The sequence below is a fragment of the Rhodnius prolixus genome, unplaced genomic scaffold (assembly GCF_049639745.1).
Source record: "Rhodnius prolixus isolate KJV_2025 unplaced genomic scaffold, Rpr scaffold_6, whole genome shotgun sequence".
NCBI lineage: Eukaryota > Metazoa > Arthropoda > Insecta > Hemiptera > Reduviidae > Rhodnius > Rhodnius prolixus.
This window is the reverse complement of record NW_027411634.1, coordinates 42,142,632-42,159,774: the sequence shown is the minus strand read 5'-3', so window position 1 is coordinate 42,159,774 and position 17,143 is coordinate 42,142,632. Positions and strand designations below refer to the sequence as shown.

At 31.2% G+C, this 17,143-nt stretch overlaps 3 protein-coding genes across 13 annotated transcripts in view; 1 reads left to right on the top strand and 2 right to left on the bottom strand.

The window, feature by feature from the left end:
* The window catches only part of LOC141460756 (arylsulfatase B), a 40,377-nt gene extending 36,755 nt beyond the window's left edge, over positions 1-3,622 (bottom strand). Inside the window, exons 1-2 of one of the 2 annotated variants that reach the window (XM_074141057.1) lie at positions 3,208-3,622; positions 376-510 (exon numbers count right to left, since the gene is read on the bottom strand). In XM_074141057.1, the coding sequence (XP_073997158.1) occupies positions 376-489 (114 nt within the window). In that variant the 5' untranslated portion in view covers positions 490-510; positions 3,208-3,622. Of the gene's footprint in view, positions 1-375; positions 511-607; positions 729-3,207 lie in introns of those variants that run through there. The other variant, XM_074141058.1, reaches the window with a different exon arrangement.
* Positions 3,623-4,639: 1,017 nt separating this feature from the next.
* The window catches only part of ZnT49B (solute carrier family 30 member 9), a 15,814-nt gene continuing 3,310 nt past the window's right edge, over positions 4,640-17,143 (bottom strand). For 6 of the 10 annotated variants that reach the window (XM_074141046.1, XM_074141045.1, XM_074141053.1 and 3 more), the window contains 10 exons: positions 16,573-16,655; positions 15,421-15,468; positions 14,747-14,876; positions 12,810-12,948; positions 11,973-12,128; positions 11,313-11,424; positions 10,988-11,198; positions 10,720-10,912; positions 8,613-8,726; positions 4,640-8,110 (listed from right to left, as the gene is read on the bottom strand). In XM_074141046.1, the coding sequence (XP_073997147.1) occupies positions 8,066-8,110; positions 8,613-8,726; positions 10,720-10,912; positions 10,988-11,198; positions 11,313-11,424; positions 11,973-12,128; positions 12,810-12,948; positions 14,747-14,876; positions 15,421-15,468; positions 16,573-16,655 (1,231 nt within the window). In that variant the 3' untranslated portion in view covers positions 4,640-8,065. The remainder of the gene's footprint in view (positions 8,111-8,612; positions 8,727-10,719; positions 10,913-10,987; positions 11,199-11,312; positions 11,425-11,972; positions 12,129-12,809; positions 12,949-14,746; positions 14,877-15,420; positions 15,469-16,572; positions 16,656-17,143) is intronic. The other 4 variants (XM_074141052.1, XM_074141049.1, XM_074141051.1 and 1 more) reach the window with 1 other exon arrangement.
* Positions 12,826-17,143, top strand: part of LOC141460752 (adhesion G protein-coupled receptor A3-like) — a 27,864-nt gene continuing 23,546 nt past the window's right edge. Inside the window, exon 1 of the mRNA XM_074141036.1 lies at positions 12,826-12,966. The gene's annotated coding sequence lies outside the window, so the exon portion shown is untranslated. The remainder of the gene's footprint in view (positions 12,967-17,143) is intronic.

Sequence of the window (17,143 nt, the reverse complement as noted above, 5' to 3'; positions counted from 1 at the left end):
CGTTGGTATTGTTTTCCAGAAAATTTCAAGGAAGAGGAAGAAAATCCGTGAAGAGACACTTTACCATTTGAGAGCCTCATCGCGAACTATCCGGTCCTCTAGAAAAGTGCGTAGATGAAATACAAAGTTTGTTTTGAGGTTATGTTCACAAATCTACTCTCACCAGTGGTTTGTAAAGAAAATGAAAACTTATTTTACGTACTCAATTGAATCTCAAATCTCAAAATCTCAATTGAATCTAGATTTTTCTCGGGTAAACTCAAAATTATTTGTAAACGTACATGATGTAATACTATCATTTACATGGGACTTGGAGAAAGTAAAAAAGTTAAATAGAAAGTAAATTATATTTTATACAAAATTAATCCAACTTACCAAGTCATCTGCAACAATGAAAACAATATTAGGTCGATCTGATACGCATTCTACTGCAATGTAAATAAATAACAACTGAGTTAGCACAGCCTTAACCAAATGGTTAGTGTACATAATGTAGCGTTCTTCTTGAACCTATTTTGAAGAAAAAAGAAAAAATAATAATGATCCTGAAAATACGCAATTCAATAAGATAAAATATTTTTCAAACTTCAGAAAATTATTTGCCTGCCTTCAACTTTTTTTCTATTTACAATTTAAACTAGGAAGAGATAATAAAAATGCGTATTGTGTGAAAGCAATTCATTTTTTTAAACTGATATAGCTCAATTAGTGATTAGAATCAATTAAAGTTGAATTTCGATTACTAATTAATCAATTATCGTAATTAGATAACACAGACATACAACAAAAACATATTGTTTGTAAATTTTGTACATTACTTGATAAGAGGTGGTATAACGATCTCTACGTATTTTTTTATACATTCAGTTTTTACCGGAAATAGGTCATTTGAACCCAAAGAGTGGTTTTAGAGAGAACCTATCGATCTGTAAAAAACATCGAAGTAATTGAACATCTCAGAGAGTTCAAATTAAAAACTACTCCGTAACTTGCAAAGTGATTATCGTATCTCTGACTGGTTTCGGACCTTCATCCATCAACAGAGTTTGATTAATTAGTTTAGTGTAGAGAATTTTTTTTTCAACTAAGTTTACATCTCACACCACACTTTGATGACTATCGAAAGAAGCAATGAGGCAAACATGGATAATCGATCATAAGTTAGCGATTCTAGTTCTCCAATAGGATTTATTTGAAACACTTTTTCCAGGAAAATACATTTAAGGACAGTTCTATGGAAAGAGGTGAATGGCTAACCTTCAAAAATTTAAAAATTATAGAAGGTTAAAATTATATATTTGGTGTAGGTTATACCATGGTACCTAAATCGAAAGTTTTTGACAAAAAATTGTTGCCCGAAATGTATTTTCAAGTTGTTTTTAAAATAATAGATCTATGATTTTTTCTTTAAACACTAGCAAACATGACACTCACGCAGGACTAGAACTTTCATTTTCCTGGAAAACGCCATTACAGCGTATTTTCTTTTTGGGTAGGGGGTGAAGTTAGACTTTTCTCTGTCAAGTCCTGGCTATTTGTACGCTTAATAAACAACTGCATAATATTTATGATTATCAAATTCGGTGCCAAAATTCAGTGATGGAAGATGTGCTTCAATTTAGAATTTAGTCATTCAATTTTTTTTGTGATGTTTGTGATATCAGTATTATTCAGTTGGCACTAATTGCACGAGTAAATCTTTAATTGGTCACAATTTTGTTGAACACATTCGAGAAAGTTTTTTAAAGTTTTTTTTTTGTAATTTTCAATTTTCTAAGCAAACGACGATTTTAGATTTAGTTTTATTTTTAGATGGACATGACATTTTGGATTACTTTTTTACTAGGAAACTGAAATCAACGCTTCCTCCTAATATCGTTCTATTTATGGTTAAAAATCTGCAAAATATTGAAACCAAAAATCATTTTCCTTAAATAGTATCATTTTATCACCTACAGGGGCATTTTTGGCCCATTGATGGACTGATTCGTGACAGTAAGCAATGTTCGAAAGCCGATAGTGCGTGAACAAGATCACGCCTCACCTTAAATAAAAAAGATCTGGTTAGAAACGCTCTCAGGGCTTTCTTTGTCCAAAATTTGGTAAGTAAATTTTCTTGAAATTTAAAATTTATAAATAAATAAGAAGTTGTGTTCAAAAGTGCGGACATTTAGGTACCAATTTAAAAAAAAAAGTCGATAAAAACTGCACAAATCTATTCAGTGAAAAAATCAAATCTATTTTCGGTTTTGCTATTTTACATCAAATTTGGAATCTTAAATTCACATTTAATCCTAATTAATGTACGTAATAAGAGACCAAACAACATATTGAAAAAGGACTTCAGGGAAAAGCCCAACTATCCTCTCACTTGGAAGTGCCCTTGATGGAAGATTTCCTGGAAAACGTTTGATGCGCTGTGTGTGTGTGTGTGTGTGTGTGTGTGTGTGCAGCAAGTTTGAAGAAAATCTCAGGCCTTTTCGAGAAAATCACGAGAAAAACGGTCCAGTAAAGTGATACTTCCTGTTTGCGTGCTTTGTCCAAATGTTTATTTGGGGTCGATGGCCACACTTAAACTAGAAATCAAATTTTAACTTCCTGTGACTTTTTTTCTTCTTTTTTTTGAGTTATGCTAATCACTTCCCAGGCACACAGGCGCGCTCCAAATTTTAAAACCAGTTTTTGACTCTAGGAACTTCAAAACGAATATTATTTAGGCAGAACTTGTAATCGGAAGTTTGACATGATCGATATTCCCCTTCTCTTACTTATTAAGTTATAGAAAATAACTAATATCATCGTCATCTACATTTTTCGTACAAATTCTAAGCTTCAAATAATAATAATAATAATAATAAATTGCAGTGGAAATAGGTGTGAGTTTAAATTATAAGACTTATTACTACCTAAATGTATGTTTAAGTTGTGGCCTGCTAAGCTAAGATGTATTGTTTGGTTTAGTGGGTTCGATTCCCGGTCTCTAGGTCTTGCATTTGATTTAATGGTTGACACAAGAAATTTACAGTATATGTTCGCTATCCGCCTCCGTGCTCGATACCTAATCGGTAGTTCATATATTTCAAGAAATACTATTCATTTTATTATAATTTTTATAAAAGATAAGGTAGGAAGGTTCGTACCTTTTCAAATATTCGATCAGTGAAACTTTAAGAATTAATTTAATCTAAAATATAATTCGAAACTCACCTTTAAGTATTCATTTTACAATTTCGAAGAGAAAATAGGGGAAAGTTTTTAAGGAACTTAAACCTTGCGGCGTTGAATTAAATGCCACTATTAATACAATTTAGCTTGACAATGAACTGATAGCTGGATCATAACTGCCGACTGCAGTACTCTCGGTCCAGTCTTGTTCATCCCCACTCTCGAGTCAGTTTCGTAGCGCCGTGGCTTCAGCTGGTCTAGTCGCACGTTTAAATTCTTATCATGTTATAGTTGCCAAAACTATGTGAGGGCTATGTTTGTATCTGTAGAGCTATAAATAATACTTGTTCTATTTGTTGAGTAAAGTAAATTTACAAAAAAATTGTAATTAAAAACTTATCTCTCAAGATTTCTTTTTAACGATAATGGACCACTAAGCAGCAGAAGCGTTTCACCAAATAAACGCACTAAAAATAGATTCGAGATTTATAACCCCTCAAACGTCAATCAGATGATCTGATACGAAGATTTTAATCAATTCTATCAGCTGTTAATGTCATTTACTTTCTCTAGCTCTATTAAGTAGGAAGACGTATTCTAACTTGTGATTTTCAAATTTTAAGATTTCACATGTCATAACTTATTATAACTTTAGATCTAAAAGTTTGAAACATTTTTCCTAAAATTAGCTTTTGTGTACTACTGAGAAAGAGGACATTTTTTTTTTTTAAAGAAATTAGAATTAAATGTTGCACAAACGTTAGAAGTTTGAAGAAATTAAGGGAGTTTGAATTTTGAGAATAGAAGAGGAAGTCGTGAGAGTGTTCTAACAAGAATTTGTTTTTCCCATCACTTGCACAAAGTTTATTATTATTATTTGGAAAAGATCGTAAATTTCGGCTATTCACGACAAAAAAAAATGCATTCTTCTAAGGGGTATTTTAGGTTGACTGATTTCTGATTATGGCACCTTATCCAGATAAAAAAAAAAAATTGAATTTCATAAGATTTTTAGTTTTTTTAGTTGTACTTACCACTAAGTTCATAGGCAGGCAGGCTTACCAACTAAAGAAGTAATCCGTACAAACTATTTTTTCGTATTCCAAGAACCTTATGACGGAATTTCGAATGAAAACGCAAACATGACAATACTTCCACTTGTGAAACATTTAAAAAAATCTATTACATCCAGTTTGGGAATGTTCTACCTATAGAAAAACTGACGGGATCATGTTAATCTACGCAGAAAAAGCGAATTTTACAATGCACAAGTCTATATTTTTAAATTTTCACATTGTAATAATTTAGAGATTTATAGTTTAATGATTTCAATGTCAGTTCTAAAATTGATCTCAAATGAAACATGACTCTTTTTTTTTCTATTTCTATTTGAAAAAAACTAAATTGAACAAGGACTTTGGGACATAACTACAGGGTATATGATTTTATAAGAAATAATGTTCTTACATAAAAATGACTTTTTAGGCATTTAATAATAAGATATTTCATAGACATATACATAAATAAGTAGACCATCAAAGACGATAGAATTAAATTTCATATCTACCACAATAATCACAATTAATGAGAAACTTTATTACAGCAGCAAATTTACATATTAATCATTCCAACTGGTTTAAAGTAGGCTAAAAATAAAAAGACACGATTATAGAAATTTTAATAATTTAGTGATTCGCTTAAAAGCATTCGATATTGCACTCACGCAGTCACGACAATGAGCAACGAACTATATCGATACAATACCTACTGGCCATTTAGATATGTAATCATTTATATTTCTTAGATGTAAATATCATTGAAAGTGGGGGGGAAATGCAATTTATTGAGGAATGCATAAACAATTTCTACAAATTAGATTCAAAACCTACCAGGGATCGGTATTGGGGTTAATACGAGTAACTCGTATTTATAACCTTCACACATTAGGGCACTGTACTATAACCTTTTTCGCTCCATTTCGATTTTTTTTTTTAACCACAACATTGATGTTATTACATCTTTTCGTAGCACAGCTACTCTCACAGGAGATGATTATTGATCGCATGCTAAGAGGAACTCACCATGAAACTACTTCCTTTTAGAACCCCTTAAAACCCCATTGCGTTAAAAAAAAAAATACGACATGCTAAGGAACTATTTTGGGTGGTCCAACTTAAAGGTTTGTTACATACAGTAATACATAAATAATGGCATTGTTTCTGTTTCGTTTTTCCTATATTAAAAATAATACTCTTTGATAAGAATCAGACCAATAACTTAATCTACATCCTTTTTATTTTCTCTATAAAAAGATCGTTATAACCTCATTGGGTTCCAATTTAAAGTCCTTTTCTCAATAAATAAAAAAATTAAGAGACCCTAAAGCCAAACGGGGACCAAATCCTTTCTTTAACACTTAAAAAGCAAGAATTTAAAAAAATATTCAATGTAAGTAGTTTTATCAACAAATATTTTGGACTAAAATAATTGAAAGACTTTTTATTTAACAACAACAATTAATACCAACATATACTGGAGATAAGCTCAAGGTGATCTGAAAAGTCTTTTTAAAGGAAAAAAAATACATATACTCAAATATGTAAATTTTTTTTAATACTACATACTGATTACCAATTGAAATCAGTCTTCAAATATAATGTAAATATAAAGACTATGTCTAATCTCTACGTAACTAAGTGTTGGTGCACAGGATTCCTAGCGAAGATCTCAGCTTCGAATCCAGCTGCCTGGAGTTCAGATTTTTCTATTCCTTGGAGCATCTTATACCTTACTATCTGGTAATGATGACATTTTTCATTCGTTTCATGCAAAACAATGTCACTATCACCAGACATTTAGCTGTAACAGGCTCCTAGGAGGTGAAGACAGTTGGACTCGCAAGATCTGGAGAGCGTTACACATTTTATTGGTTAGTTTAGGCTCATTATTAGTTATTATCTTGAAAAACGAAACAAAATGAATCCCATTTGATAGTGTTTGTAAAAGAACAAATTTTTTTTTACAACGAATCACTAAAAGTTTACATAAAATGAGTTCAATGGTGTTGGCCATAGTTTATTATATTTTTACAACTTGTTTGGGCTTCCAATTAGAAGAGGTTATGTTTAAGCCATCTTTGCTAACCTATAACCTCTACTTATCCATACAGAAATGTCCTTTATTTTTTTCTCATATCACTGTTACTTCATCCATTTAATAAATATTTTTAATAAAATACATTTAAATGTGTTATTCATAAACTATTTGTATCTTAAAAAAAAAAAAATCTACAAAAAAATAGCAATTTCTTGTCTTATACTTTTTTGACGTTCAACCCTTACACAATTGTCCTACTGGACAGTTTTTATATGTTCGGAATAATATCAGGAAATAAATTTTTTTGATATTTTGCATTTTAAGAGATATTTTTGAAGAAATTCAACATTTTTTAAAAAAATGAAATAAAATTCTAGAGTGAAATACGACCATTACAATTTTTTACTTGAATTTCCAAGATAAAATAAATAATCAGCAGCCTTTTATTTATAAAAAAAATTGCCTACACTAACAAAACTTGGTTCTAAGGACGGATACGTGACAACCCAGAATCTAACAGAATTTCCTTACTTTTCAACTTCTTGGGAAAAAGTTTTCCAAGAAGTATAAGAACCAAGTTTTTTCTAAAAATAGATACTATGATTTTGTTAAAGATGACAGAAGTTGGTAAAACTTTAGAAGACAAAAGTTGGGAAATTTCAGGCCATTATATTCCCATATATAATTTACAATACACGCAGACTTTATTGTGAATTGGAATTCGACCAGAAATTTTTGTAACCACCCGAAAAATAAAAAAACGTGCTACCTTTTTTTTTTTTACATTTACAGCTGTTTCGACTTTTTAAAGTTGGACACCGGTTTTACCTATGGAAAACCTAGGGACGCTAAATGGAAGGCCTAAATATGCGTTTTTTTTTTTTTTTTTCATGCACCATTCATAGCACCTTCTAATTTTTACTGAGATTTTACAAAATTGAGATATACTGTAGCCCAGTTGTTTCTGAAGCACCTTAATTATTTCTAAAAACCCAGGTAGAAAGATGTTCAGACTAGATTTCGTGAATAAGAAAGCAGTTGGAACTGAATAGTTTCAATTTAAGAACAACTGTTTTCATTTTTTACTCAAGATATGTAAAGATCAAATCTAGTCTCTTTCTTAATACTGAATAATTATTACATTTTTGCTACACGTTTTCAGAAGATTTCTTTTTTTTATCTTACTTTTAGCTTAAAAGTTACTACTGCAGACGGATCATCTAAATTATTTCTTGGCGCTGAATTGTATTTCACGAAATATTGGTATGGAAAGTTCATTTTATTGTACTAATTTTAATGATAATAAAAGCTGAAATTAAACAATTAATATTTCAAAATCTACCCAAAATAAAACATAAATAATTTATAGCTGAACTTACTCTTTTGTGCCTAAATACTTAACAAACATTACATCAATAAATAAACAGAAATAAGTGAAAATGAAATTAGCATTGAAGTTTAAAATGACATAATATATTACATCGAATTAATAATCAAAAAATAATACTATTTACGTTAAATGTTATTTACAGAAAGAGCTGTAAAGATACACGAAATTGCTATTTACAATAAATTAAAAATATAAATGTATATAAATATGTACTAATAATTTACATAATAGTTTTTATGATTACCAAAAATAAAATTAAAAATAGTTTAAATTTGTTCCTTTTTTTTTACGCAAAATATTATAATGTACATTACATATTGTTATTATCAACATTATTATTATTATTGTTCATTTATAACCAAATAATCTATCACAGAATCAAAATACAAAGGTCACATTCAAATACTAGTTGTATTACAAGATTTCCAAGTCACAATGCCTTATTTCGGGAAATTTCGACTGCAAAAAAAAAAAAAATTAAAAAAACACTGATTATTTACATCAATTAATAGTTTTTTAAAAAAAGATTTGTTAGTTTTTTTTAATGCAATGTTATGTGGCCTTAGAAATACTTAGAACCAAAATATCGTACTCATAAAATCGATTAATTTTTAAAAATTTGAATGTTAGACAACAGGACAAAAGTTTTGTATGAAGTTAAGCATCATTTACCAAACCAAAATAAAAAAAAGTGCAAAATGAAAAAAAAAAAAATGTGGGGCCCCGTATTTTAGTTTTGTCCTGGGTCTTGTAAACTTTGCACTAATAGCAAACAAAAATTTTTTTTATAATAAATATGATTATTCGTGTTTTTTTGGTACTTATTATTTATCAACAAAAGCCTTTTTAAAAAATGTATTAAGTAAACAATCAAGGTAAATTGGGTCAAAAAAATACGCGAACAAAATAAAGCTTGATCACATTCAATAAATCGATAACAGAGTATTCAATTTAAACTCACCCTTAACTTCATCTCAATTCTATCGATCTCTCCGCCCATCATATCTACAATATTTTCACTGTGTTTCAAGATAAATGGTTCTAATTCATCTATACTTTTAAACTGTTGAACTTCCTGTGAAAATAAAATCTCGTGAAAATCTCAAACTACTCTTAGTTTGAAGTTCATGCAATCAATGTTCTTTAAAACTTCGAATACTTTAAAAATATTGCATAACTTCATGGTGGATTCTCAATAATAAGACGATTTAAGAGAAGCGTGTTTCTTAGTTTCTCTTAGGCTGGAAACATAGTGGAGCGGCGAGCAAAGCGGCGATGATAGCGAAGAGCAAAGCGGCAAAAACAAAAACTAGAAATAGATAGAGTTGCTCTATCTTCGCTTTGCTCGCCACTATGCGCGGTCCCATATGTTAACTTGTGTTTGATTTCGCCGCTTCGCTCTTCGCTATCAGCGCCGCTTTGCTCGCCGCTCCACTATGTTTCCAGCCTTAGGCAAAATTAAGTGGAGCGGCGGGCAAAGCGGGGATGATAGCGAAGAGCAAAGCGGCGAAATCAAACACAAGTAAACAAATGGGACCGCGCATAGTGGCGAGCAAAGCGAAGATAGAGCAACGCTATCTATAAAGAGTGGAGCAAAGCGTTATGACATGTTTGATTTCTTCGCTCTCATCGCGCTCAATTTGTAAAGGTTATTTTTCAAAGGTTATGGATATTGATACATTTATTGGTTTAGTTTGTTTAAAGAAACCTCTGTGGGACCGTAATATTTGCGAGGCTACAACAGTTTTTAACAATTAATAATTAATCGTTAAAATTAATTAACAATTAGTAGTTAATGGAGAATTCAGGTAATTTTTGCTACATTTAATTTGGTTCTCAATCCCTTAATGCTAACTTTCATCTAAATACTAGGCAAAATTAAATTAAATTTTCACGTCCTACTACTTCTGATCAGAACGAGTTCTCCAATCCTTCTTCTGTAGCGTCGTACTACTCCAGTTTTTCAGATGAACAACATTAATTTACGACTGATTTAATAATTATTAGTAATAATAAAGTGATTTAATAAAATTATTGTTTTTTTTAATTGACTAATTTCTTTTTATCTGCATATATTTCTATTTTGTTTTTATTTATTCTTTTCTAACCTTAAAGTAACTGCTAGGATTAATGGGGTTACACAGATTTGTATTTAGTTAATTTTTCTATATTGTGCCTAACTTTTGTTGTGAGTTGTATTATTCAAAAACAATAAAATTTGATTTTGATTAATGGGGTTACACTGGGCTAGTATATAATCAAATGTTGATAAGACATTCGAAAATACGCATGAAACTTGCCAGGATGCTCCCGAAGTTGATGGTACAAGTGATGAAATTCACCAAGTTCATTTCTAGACTTATTTATGTCATGTACACTGCAGCTCCTACTACTAAGCTGCTGCAAATACCAAAGTTTCAACGAAGAATTTTCATATAAAAATAGTTCCTCCATCTTGTTTTGTCAAAAGGAGAACGCGACTAAACTCGTCACTATGTGCATGCGACTCTTTGCTCGCTGCTCGTCGCTCTCTTTGATCTGAAGCAGCTATCATCGCCGCTTTGCCCGCCGCGCCACTATGTTTCAAGCCTTAAGCTCCTATTAAAAGAGATTCTCAACGACTGAAGAATACTTTAATTTTTACTAAAACTGTACATGTTAAAAAAATTAAAATTAAAATTTAAGAAAAAAAGACAATACACTTAAGAGGGATTTTCTAAATAACCTAATCCAACAGAACCTACCCATAATAAATTTTGCCGGTAAAAAGTTACAAGCAAAATGATAGCCTTCTTTATTACAATTAAGTACATCAAAGTTAATTTAAGAAATAAATTTATAGTCATACAAATATCGAGGATAATTCACTGAACCAAACGGTGGTGACAAGAGTAAAATATGTATATATTTTCGGTGATAACTAAATACAGAAAATTTGGCACGATCTGCGAAAAACGTCGATTCAAAAGCGTAGCCGTTTTTTTTAAAATATAAAAACACATAAACTGAGACCATATGCAATTTTAAACTGTTTACAAAATTCACCTGCCTAGAATTTTAAAACTTACCTGTAGTAAACTATTGAGATCTTGGTGATCAAGATATGATCTTGCCAATTCTCTGCCATCAAAATCCAATTCAGCTTTATACCTAACCAAACAGTTTCCCATATCAATACCCTTTACATCGTGTATTGCACGTATCATGACGTCTGATTCTAGTTCTGCGTTTATTCTTTCAAGTAGTTCCTGTGGTATGGATCTGTGAAAAGTTTTTTTATTGTTATAATTTTGAAGTTATTTAATAAAAGAGAAATTATTATTATCATCAGTTTACCTGCCAACCAAAGCGGCTACATTCGTGTAAATGATAAAGGAAGCTACAACACCTAATAGGCCTCCGATGATGATAGAACCGACTGCGTCAGGAACGTGAGAGTCGTAAGCCGCCGTCAGAGCCATACAGCTGGCTGCTACCACTACGCCCAGGACGGCAGCCATGTCTTCAAGTAGAACTACGTTTACTGAAGGGTCTTGTCCACGAAAGACTAACCAAAAAAAAGAAAGATTATTTCAGAAAATCAACATATACATTGAATCGCGGTGATTAGAAGGAGAAAAAGGGCAGAAGAAGGGCGAATAATTTAATACAACATAATCACCATATTCTCTAAAGGACATTCCCTTTATTCGAGCTCCTTTCCTGATCGAGTTAATGGCAACCAAAAGGGTAGCTCCTTCAGATACCAGAGAGCCGCCAAGTATGCAGAATGCCTGAAAAACAAGCATCCATTTATGATGCAGTTATTCATAATATTTATGTTCGAGGATTGGCTTGCAAAAAAAGTTGAAAGAACATACTATATTAAGAATCGATTGTCTATGATAAAAAAAAAAATCTTTTAAGGGTTGTGGTTCGGTTCGCGAACTGTTATCTCAAACGAAAAGCAGGATTCTGTGGCACACGCTGCAGTCCACCCAATAAATGTTGCTGAAGGAAACCCAATAATTAATTATTATGATTTGATTAGTTACCAACCTTTTGAGCTCAATCAAAATCAAAGAAAGCATTGATCGATTATTACAAACTTTAGCAGATTTGGATTGATAGACTGAAATCTATTTGTTTCAGCAATTTAACAAACTTGCAACAGAAATATTTGTAGTTTTTCAGAAAGATTTGAGATTAAATACTCTTTCTATGACCTTGTAGTAACTTAAAAACATAATAACGAGACAAACTCATAATATTATACAGAAATGATCCAATAATTCTGCTCTTTAGAAATAATAAATCCACAGATTACACAAAGCAAGCTTACCCAGAAAAAGGGTTCAGAAGACGCAGGATGAATAAGGCCGGTAATACCGTGATAAACAGATAAGCCGGCTCCCACGCAGAATATGCCCACACCGGAAATGAGAGAAGCGACATATTTCATGTTTGAATAACCATAAGGATGGTCGGAGTCAGCTCTCTGGAAAAAATAAAATCTGCCGTGCATCTTCTTCTTACAGCATCCTTGAAACACTAATTTAAAATTTTTCTAAATATATTTAATTTTAGTGAAAGTATTGAAGTTATCCTTAGCTACATAAATAGGAGGTTTGTACTGTCAATGAATTGAAGTGGCACTTCAAATTCGGAAGTATGTTAAACAATCTTCCCACCCAAAACCCTAAAATAAAATCATTGTTTCTAGAAGAAACAAAAAAAAAAAAGATTGTTTATAGAACTAGTCAAATTAGTACGCCAAATTTAAAATAAATTTCAGGAATTTATCCAGTATGGTCACGCCCGACATTCACCAAATTTTGGATTACTTTAGCAACACTTTCAACGTTTCTTTATATGCTTATTTTATTTTTACAACCATTTTGGTTTATTATAGTTGTCACTAGATGATAAAGGTGATATTAAGTATTTCAAAATTCAATAAACTAAGTTTCAAAACTTAGGTCAGATACACAGTTCTTGTTTTAACTATGTACTTAAACGTTTTTTTGTGAGTATTTAAAAAATGTTCTAAAAAACTGAATTTTGGAAAAAAAATTCTAAGAAAAATTACTTCGTTTTACTTTTTAGATACATTTAGATTAGAAGAATAATATAAGACGAATAATAAGTCATGGATTTAATATAATTAACTGCTACTTACTTGTACAGATTTGTGGATGCCAAATGCTAATATTAACTGATTGATGGTATCGGCCAGGGAGTGAATAGATTCAGAGAACATACTGTGAGACCCAGTGTATAACCAAGCAAATAATTTGAAAAGAAAATTACTTCCATTTCTGGAAAGAAAGTAAAACGTAAGATATTTTTTTTTTTTTTTTTTTTTGCAAGTATTGGTTCATGAGCAAGACTAGTCGCGCAACTTGGATGACCAGTCATCTACACAACTAGATAGGCAAGTGGGTTAGTCCTAAGTGCAAAAATTGTGACGGTACACCACTACTTCGAGGTCAATACTAGGTTAAGTGTACTCAGGAGAGGCATACTTCTAGAGAATACTTGGGATATTGGAGTTTATGAATACGTAATTATGATCGGAAGGTTAATTTCTGGGGGAAGTATTAAAGTTTTTTGGCGGGAATGAAGGGATAAACATGTCACAGGTTATTATTTAGGTCTCACACCTAAATAATAATAATAAGAAGAAGATATAATAATAATTTTATAAAAATAATAATAATGATAACAATAATAATATTCTATAACCACATTTTCAATTATATACTCAATAGTATATTATTCAATTATATATTTGTATAACACATATTAATCGATAAACAATTGTATATCTGTGGCTTGGTGCAAGAAGTGCCAATTTAAAAAAAAGGATTACGAGTGTACAGTGCCGAACAAAAGTCTGCATACACTCTGAAAATTTGTCTTTTATCTCGGTCGGAAAGGTTAGGCGGATGCCCACTTCTCGGCTTACTTTCAAAATTTTTTTTTGGTTTTTATATCTTATTACAGTCTGTGGACACTCGCGTGGCTTCATTGAATAATGTTTGCAATGTTACGATATGAAAATCCTTGATTATTTAATTTAACTATTAATCTGCGTTCTGACACAGGAATTTCCTTTCTTTGGTGAACTATTTTAAATAATAATAAATTCTTAACTAACTCAGATCCGCCTATATTCACGTATCAACTATAATTAATAAATTTGTAAATATTAAGATTTACCCTAACTAGTAAATATTATTATAATATTAAATTTATCTATTCTGTATGTGGACTTTTGTTCAGGCATGAACTCCGATCTTTTTATTTTTCATGCAATGGGAGATGGCAGAGGTCTTTTCATCTCTCATATATATTTTTAGTAACAATAGTTACAAATGTTTAAATCAGATTTTTTACTCTAATAATTCTTTATTTTGAAAATTCCCGAAATATTGTGGTGTATTTAGACTTTTGTTAGGCACTGTACGTCCTCTTTGGTTTACCTGGGGGGGGGGGGGGGAATATTGATGCTAAATTTTGACATTGGCACTAATAAGTTTTAGTAACTCAGTTACTACTTTGAAATTGACTTCGGCACTTCTTGCAAGAAAAATTCTGATGTTTAATATATCAAAACAGATTTTTTACTCATTTTTACCAAAAATCTGACATAGGCACTTCTTGCACGAAGCCATAGATTTATGTACAATATTAGCCTCATTTAAAATTTTTGTGTTGGGTTTATAACATAATTTTGGAGTTATTGGGATTTAGAAACCCCAAGTATTGTTCAGAGTGTTTAAGATTATAAAACTGAAATGAATATTTTATTACGAAATTATATCCAGCTATCTTCAGATTAATGAGATAAACAAACAAAGAAGTTTACAGGTTACAAACTTTAAGGTTACCAAACTATACCCAATAAGAAATTCATAAACATGGATCTTCATGTGCGTCCGGTCAAAAAAAATGAAATTCTAGATACTATGTCAGCATTAAAACGCGGATTAAATTTGAAGTTTTGACATCGCAAGTTCTCTAAAACCTATTGAATATTATTCGGCGGGTGGGGTGGGGTGGGGGCTCTTAGATTAACTTGTTTGGTTATTATAAAACCAATAAAGTACTTACATAGCGACGGCTGTCAGTACCACCTTTCCAGATGAACCAAACAAACCCGCCTCCCGGCTTAAACAAATCTCATTTTGTGTATTTCTTTCTCTTCTATAGTCTCGAAGTCTTCTTTTGTTAGTAAAAATATCTGTAATAAAAACAACGGTCGATAAAAAAAAAAATATTTTTTTTTTAGAAAACGTAAATTAATAAAGAAAAATTAATCTTTTAAGAGAGTACATTAAATATTACGGCTTCAATTCACAATAATTATCCACTTAAATGCAGTAGTTGCAACTAGTTCGCTTGTAGTGCATCTCTTACCTGAACAATTTTTAACATTATTTTTTTAAAAATTTTTGATCTTTTTCTTCAATGGAGAATCATGTTTACACCAAATCATTGCGACCGGTTTCGAGAAATGCTCCAAAAAAAAAAAAATAAAATTAAAAACCTTTCATTTAATTGCTAATTCAGGTTTTTGTATAATTTCGACAACTAAGTTACGATCGAAAGACGTTTAAATTACATTTAAAAAAAATTCAGCTTCTTGGTACTTATCGTTTGGACTGGCAGTTCTCCATATACAAAGATAATTTGACAAAATCGCGAATTTTCCTCTACTACTACCTTTATTTATAAAGAAAAAATAAAAATAAATTTCTCAAAAATGCTTAAAATTGTAAATTTACCTTTATGTAAATGTAATCTGTGCCGTGTAGTAAAATCTACAAGGTCGGCTATTAAAACACAAATATAAGAAATAAACCATTAAAATGTTTGTTATTTTTAGAAAAAAAACAGAATCTACTACAAACTAACAATCGGAGAGTTGAAAAAACAATGATGATTTAAGCCTACGAAAATCATTTTGAAATCAATCAATTTATTTACTTGCCATTAGAAATTGTCCCTGTATAAAAGTCATCTTTACAATTATTGTGATGAAAAAAAAATCAAACTGCGTATAGTAATTTGGTTCCATAAATGTATAAAATTAATGACGTTACTCAGTATATTTTCTGCAACGACAAATACTAAAAGATGTGAAAAAAAGAAACACATTAAAAATTGTAGCAAAAAGAGAATATTGCTCAAAAAATGACTAATTTTACTGTCTGAATGTGTTTTTTTCCTTCTTTTGCGTATTCACTCATTTTGCAATTAAATGTCCATTCTTAAACGTAGCATCTCGACCATGCTCCAGGATACAAATGGCAATTAAATATTAAATTTAAAAGCTGGATAATCCTGCTCCAGAAGACTTGGAGGAAGTATCTTGGTGAGACTATGTGTCTAGCTTCCAGGAATAGACTGTTTTACAGTATCCATTCTTACTGATGAGTTCGGCGGGTTTTATCGGCAGTCTTCGGTGATGATTTTGGAGTTATCAGTCAGTATGATCTTATTAGTCTTTCACGGACACCTCACAGACTTCTAGTTGGTTCCCTTCTTAGGCGCTCCAGGCTACTTTTTTTTAAATATAATTTGTGACGTATAGTGAAACTACCCTCTCATTAATCTCATGATGAAATGTTTGGGGCTGTAGTCCTTTAAGCTTGATTTAATCGGAAAGTGTCGAATCTTAAGTGATTTAAGTCTCGAACCCTTGGACCAGTTTTTTTTTAATATAGTTGTTACTGTTTTTCTTGCGCTTAGCTGAACGACCTCAAAAAAAAAAAAAGCTTGCTCGCTGCACTGTTATTCTTCAATCACAACAGAAAATCCAATCAGAAATTACACACAGTAACTGTTCTTTATATAAATATAAAAACATCCAGGAGTACTGAAAAAGTTATAATATCATATTTATTTAAATCATATCTAATATTTATTTCACTCACTCTGTTGATAGAATTTTCTTTCCAATTCCTTTTTAAGTAGCTCCTTCAACAGATTCTCCTTAGAGCCCCAGACATCTATAGCTCTGCAACCGAATAATGCACCTTGAATCTCAATTAGTTACACGGTCACTACTCTCTCTGTTGCCAATAACTAAGCAATTTGTGTCTTAAATGGCTACTACAATAATACAGTTATGTTACTATGTTAGAAGGGCTTTAGTAGCTGTTTCAGCCAACACTGAATCCAAATTCTCTGGAGAGAAAACAAAAGAAAGAAAAGCAGGTGCCTAACAGTGGGAAAACGAAACGTTTAATTTGGCAAAGTTATCCTCCCCATCAAGAAAGAATAGCCTGGAAATAACTTCTTCAAGAATGATGAAGAATGGCCCAGATCCATTGGTGAAGACTCGAGAAATAATGCTTTTAGCACAGTCTGGCTATGTAAACAGATACTCTTTTTTTTTTTTAGCTGAATACCTATTCCAAATACAAACAAAATAGTAGCATCGATTCCAAACTGGAAGTCTGTGGTCCATTCACCAAGAGATACTTCCGTCTCAAAATAGATTAA